The sequence below is a fragment of the Benincasa hispida genome, chromosome 5 (assembly GCF_009727055.1).
Source record: "Benincasa hispida cultivar B227 chromosome 5, ASM972705v1, whole genome shotgun sequence".
NCBI lineage: Eukaryota > Viridiplantae > Streptophyta > Magnoliopsida > Cucurbitales > Cucurbitaceae > Benincasa > Benincasa hispida.
In genome coordinates, this window is record NC_052353.1 from 53,290,503 (window position 1) to 53,296,706 (window position 6,204).

Below are 6,204 nucleotides of genomic sequence, written 5' to 3' on the forward strand. Positions count from 1 at the left end.
AAACTGCTTGAGAAGTATAATATGTCTGGTTGTAAGGCAGTTTCGACATCCTTAGCATCTCATTTCAGGCTTTCTTCGTCTCAGTGTTCTGTTACTGAACAAGAAAGGTTAGAGATGGCTAATATTCCCTATTGTAATACTGTTGGAAGTATTATGTATTTGATGATTTGTACTAGGCCTGACTTGGGATATGCTATGAGTATGATAAGTAGGTTTATGTCAAATCCTGGGAAGGAGCATTGGAATGCAGTTAAATGGGTGCTTCGATATTTGAAAGGTAGTGCCAGTATATCATTGTGTTTTAGCAGGGATTGTGATAAATCAGCACTATTGGAAGGCTTCACAAATGCAGATTATGCTGCAGACATTGATAAAAGAAGGTCTCTATCAGGTCACATTTTTTGTTTGTTCGGTAATGTGGCCAGTTGGAAGGTTACTCTACAATCAGTTATTGCCTTGTCTACTACTGGGTCAGAGTATATTTCAGTGGGTGAAGCTGTGAAAGAGGCAGTGTGGTTGAAAAGAATATTCGTGAGTTTTGTCGCAGGAGTTCATTCCTATCGTCCGTTGTGATAGCAGATGCTATTCATCTTGCAAGAATCCATCTCATCACGAACGTCAAAGCATATCAGATGTAAATTTCATTTTATCAGAGAAGTTGTGGCCCAGAAAGATGTAGAACTAGTCAAGGTTCATACAGTTGAAAATTTGTCAGATATGTTAACTAAGGTTCTCCAGCCCATAGGTTCAAATACCTATTAGATGGGTGAATATTAATCTAGATGAAAAAAGATTGGAGAATCATGCTTGCACTTAAATATTCTTATTATGAGGAGATTGTAGAAAATAATAAGTTTTTTTAAGTGGTTTTTTATTGGTTTTTGGAAATTTAAATGGTCCACATGGCATATATTGTAATTATTGAGCAGTGGCAAACTTGTAATTATCCCTATCTTCTCCAAAATAGGGCCTTTTTTCGTGGTCTCCTTTTGGCCAAGAAAACAAAAAAACTGGTAGCAGCCGCAAGGAGTAGGGAGCCGCCTGGTGTTGAAGTTGCGCAGTCGACTGGAACAAAAGACGGAGGCGTCGGTTGAAGAGCCGCTCGGCTGGACTTGTGTCGGCTTCGTGGAAGAGCTGCGACGACTTGTGTGGAAGAGCAACGGCCGGTTCGAGCTTGGTTGGACTTCGCTGATATGAGCAGCCGTGGGCTTGAATCTGGCGGTTTAGTGGTTCACCGTGTGGTTACATCCGACAGTGGTTGTCGCAGTGAGAGAGAGGCCGGGTCTCCACTGGTTTGTCGGTTAGAGCGGGTAGCACACTGTTTTGGACTGTTTTGCAGCGGGTTGTTCTCAATAGACAGAGGCGACGTTGTGTGCGGATCTCTCGATATCAGTTGATACTTAAAATTACAGATTGGTGATTTCGTTGATTATCTGTAATTTGTAAAATTCCTTTATTGCTCATTAATAAATTAATTCAAGCTGGTTCTCAAAGTGGATGTAGACCAAACTGGTCGAACCACTATATAACTTGGTGTTCTTTACTGCTTTCGTTTTATTTCTGCTGATTTTTTGCATCCTGTTTGGCCTTCTAAGTTAGGTTCAGAAACTCTCACAATTTTATTTGAAAGGTTTTTTGTGGCAAATAACCCTTCCAATTTTGTCCAAATCTTATAAGCCGTCTCATGATCTAAAACTTGCTTTAAAACATTATCACTAAGATTTAGAACTAACGTACCATAGGTTGCAAGCTCCTAATCTTTCCTTTCTTGTGTTGTCAATGTGTTTGGTAGTGTTGATGGATCTAAAAAGCCTTGAGAGCCTTTTGCTAACTGAATAATATGGCTTTGATTTTGACCTTTTATAGGAATCACACTCTCCATCAAATTTTTCAATTTCAAACCTCGCTACTGCCATTGATGAACAAATTCTTGAATCTTAATTCTCCAAGAACATCAATCTTGATTGTCAAAGGCTCTGATACCACTTTGTTGGGCTTTTATAATAATTTGAAGGAGGAGAATTTGATCCAATTGAGATTTGAGTTAGGTAGAAAACTTGGAGGAGATGCAGCCACGTCTTCAGCCCCTTTAACACACACGTGGTAAGCTTATTTCTTCTTTTCACAAAATCAATATTGAATCTGACTAAAAATTCATTTGAAGAAATCACACACTCTCTCTAAGTTTCGAAACTCCTCTCTAACTCTCTCCTAGTTTCTGAAAGTTTTTCTTTGTGATTTTGGTAGCAGAATTTGAAGATCTCACACGTGCAGAAAAGGAAGAAGGAGAAAAATAAGAGGACCATAAACATGTATGTGGTTTGGTAAAATGGTGCCTACATCCATAGGAAGACATTCTTCTATATTTCTTAAAGGCTTACACATGATAAGTTGGTTCTCCCTTACATATTTCACACGCTAGTTTTAATTTTACAGAAAATATTAATTTATATAGTGATAGATCTTACAAAAGTTTGTTTAGAATCTCTTTTAGAAAGAAAAGTAGCCATTGGAGATCAAATGTTCTTCAATGACATAGAATTGCAAGGGCCAAATTATGGCATGATGGAAGTGATAGTGCATTCTACCCAAGTCACTCATCGGTGAGATATCAAACATACATTTGGTAGCAATTTGAAAACATAAATTTAAAAATAATGAGATTCAATAAAAATAATTTTTATGTAAAGATATGTTTTTGATAGTAAATTCAAAATTAGATCCCAATCTAAATAGTTATTCACAATTATATAAATCATAACATTAGTTGTAAGTTGTGGTTACCTATTAGGTTGAATATAAACTATTATTCATTAATTTATGAACTTATTTTATTTTAAAATTATTATATAATTATTATTTTATGACATCATATAACTTATAATATATTATACATATTTTAATTTAATAAAAATGTATTATTGAGTTTATAACATCAATTATTATATTTATTAACATTTTAATATTTTTCTTTTTTAATACAAATTTGCATTTTGAAGTTTTAAATTCATAATAATGAAAACATAAATATATTATTTTTTATAATTTAAACGGTATTTAGATTATAGAATCTAAAAACAATACATGTACCAGGTGCGCATTCGTCGAACTTCAGACAATTTTATTTATTTATTTATAATAGAGAGGATACAACAAAACACACATTATTGTACATAGATTAAGACCATGCACACAACTAGCACTATTTTCCTCCATCACCTTCATATAAATATTTATTGAACACAACACATAAAAATCACAAACTATGTGATTCAAAGTGATCATTGTTGTTAATTATTCAAAGGTTTGAAACTCTTATATTCATTTCCATTGCCCATCACCACATTGCCAAGGAGGGCAACTCTCCTTAGCAACATCGTTGATTAGAACCCCAGTATCATAAATCATTCCAGTTTTCCAATTAGTAGGAAGTACAGATTTTGCCCAAATCCACTTTCCGTCGTATCCCGAAGTCACAACCATCCTTAGTTGCAATGCTCCTTCGGGTATGTCGTTAGTTTCCCAAACAGCTCCATAATTTCTTTTCATATGGCTCCAATTAGAGGTACCAGCTTGAGCTATGTCCACAGCTACCATTTCTGTTTGGCCACTTTGGTACAAGAATTTAATGGCCAAGTAAAATGGGTTGTAACTTGATTCTTCCACTCGCACTAACAAAGTCCTATTTTTGTATTCACAAGGCACCCTGCAAATTTTGATGGGCAACTTTTATTTTAATTGTTGTACAATAATATACTTTTTTATGGGTTGAAAACACATTTTTCAGGCCACCCACAGGAGGTGAGTCATCATCCAATTTAGTACTATTCTTACCACTTAGTACTATTATTATTCAAACATGCTCAATTGTAAAGTTATGATGGAAATTTGATGCATTATTAGTACTAGTACGATTGTACCTAGGTTAAAAAAATACTTCTAGTCTCTTAACTTTAACTTTGTAACGATGTTCAGTTTAGTAATTGAACTTTAGCATGTAACAATTTAATTCCTATAGTGAAAGGTCTCACAAAATTACTTGTTAATTGTTATTACGTAATAACTTTAGTCTCTATAGTCAAATTTGATCTCAAATCAATTTATTAATTCTATGTGTAAGAAATTTCACTAAATGTTAATAATATTCTTCATGATAGGGTGTAAATCTGTTATAAATTGTAAAGTACATAAAGACCAAACTATTACTTATTAAATTTTAGGGACCAAAATTTTGAAATTTTTAAAAAGTCAAGAACTAAATCATTATAAACTAAAGTGGTTGGCAACAAATTATTTACTCTAATGAGAGTTTAGTGACAAAACACTATCTTTTAACATACACTTATAATATGTTTATATAGTCCAAAATGTTACCTCTTGTATTCTACATCAATAACTCCAAGATTCAACAAGTCTCCACCTTTGCCATTGAGAGCCATTGTGAAGAATGCCCTTTTACTAAGAACAAGATCCGTTACATTATCATTATTTTGATCTGTTACCACCACTTTAGTCCCTACTGTGTTGCACAACCTTCTATTTTTGCACCTTACCTATAGAAATAATAACAAGTTCTTGATATAAAATACGTTTAAAATCACTTTTCATTCTTTAATTTTGATTTGAAATAATTTAGTCTGTATTCTTCGAGAAATTTTGCAACAATTTAAGTAGTTTCTAAATTCTAGCATATAAAAATTTACTTTTGTACTTCAAAATCTGTAACAATAATTTAGTCCTTAATTGTGAAAATTATTGTTAAGATTTAATGGAATTTGTTAAGACATAGGTAGATGAAGAAAGTAATTAAAACTTCAATAGGTTTATAAGCACTACAAAGTCTAAATCATTAAATAATAAAATGACATTTAATTTAATTTTGATGAAATATTTTGTAATTCGGATTAAATTAGGAAAATTATTTCAAATGGTAAAATTGTTGAAAATATTTACAAAATATAGCAAAATTTTAGAACTATCAATGACAGACGCTAATAGACACTGATAGATTTCTATCATTGATATTGATAGATACTGATAGCGTTTATCATTGGGTGTTCTAAAATTTTGCTATATTTTGTAAATACTTTGGTTTATTTTTCTATATTTAAAAAAAAAAATCCATTAAATTATTGTTACAAATTTTAAAGTACAAAGGATTAAATTATTGTTATATACACTATAGCACAAAGGACTAAATTGATTGAAATATATATTCATACTACAAAAGGTAAATTATATTAGAAGAAAAAAAATAATACTTGGTAGCAAGCTCCACAACCAGCTCCTTGTTTGTAAAGGGAAGGTACACCAGCAGCAAAGAAGCCATTAGAGAATTCCAAAGCTAAGTTGCCATAACCACATGCTCCTCCATCTTTATGTCAAATGTGTAGAATACTCATATATTTTTTACTATCTTAATCAAGCAAAAAAGATAAAAGGGAGAATGAACTATATAATATAAATTTTTACATGAAGTAGGCGTGTTGTAGAGGTGGCTAGCTTTAGATTGATAAACACAACGATCACAAGCCGTGGTAGAAGAGACGAGAAGGAGAAAAAGATAACCAATAAACCAAGCCATATTGAGAAAAGAAAAATTATGTGTTTGATGAAGTGTGTGTGAGGAAGAAGTAAGGAGAATGTTATGCTTATATAGGTGAAACAAAGTGGCAAAAAACTAGATGACACATTGACATTGAATTGGCTAGCTAAAACACATACCAATTGGACATGATTTTATTATTATTATTATAAGAATTTGATAATGTTTTGAGTAGGTGGATTATGAATGGCTAACTAAGAATTTGTCATTGAGGAAGTGTCACTCTATGTGGATTTATTTATTAATATAGTATATATATTATATATATATATATATATATAATTATATATATATGATATGTATAAATGAGTGTTCAGGTCAACTATGCATATTTTAATTAATCTTATGAGATAACCCATCTGATCCTACGAAATTCGAGTGTTAATAAAATTCATAGGATATTAAGTCCTGCATATGTAGGCCACCATGGATTGAACCCATGACCACTTAGTCTTTTATCAAGGAACCACTCTTTGTAAGATATATATGAGTTATTCATCTTATTATCTGTGATTGATTTTGAGGTGGAACTTCATATTTATTTAATATGATATTAGAACCCATAAATCTCAAACATGTATTCAATCCAACAAAAATAA

The 6,204-nt window shown here is 32.0% G+C and overlaps 1 protein-coding gene across 1 annotated transcript; it reads right to left on the reverse strand.

Moving 5' to 3' along the window:
• Positions 1–2,944: 2,944 nt before the first annotated feature.
• LOC120078445 (expansin-like A2) lies at positions 2,945–5,584 on the reverse strand. Its single transcript, XM_039032717.1, has 4 exons — positions 5,473–5,584; positions 5,262–5,374; positions 4,375–4,553; positions 2,945–3,706 (listed from the first exon to the last, which is right to left on the reverse strand). Exons 1-4 carry the CDS (start codon positions 5,582–5,584, stop codon positions 3,322–3,324), a joined length of 789 nt encoding a protein of 262 aa, XP_038888645.1. The 3' UTR covers positions 2,945–3,321.
• Between the last annotated feature and the right edge of the window lie 620 nt (positions 5,585–6,204).

Coding starts and splice junctions, on each gene's coding strand:
- LOC120078445 (XM_039032717.1), bottom strand. CDS start 5,584: ATGGCTTGGTTTATTGGTTATCTTTTTCTCCTTCTCGTCTCTTCTACC. Junction 4,554..5,261: donor GTTGTGGAGCTTGCTACCAA/GTATTATTTTTT, acceptor TTATTTCTATAG/GTAAGGTGCAAAAATAGAAG. Junction 3,707..4,374: donor ATTGATGTAGAATACAAGAG/GTAACATTTTGG, acceptor CAAAATTTGCAG/GGTGCCTTGTGAATACAAAA.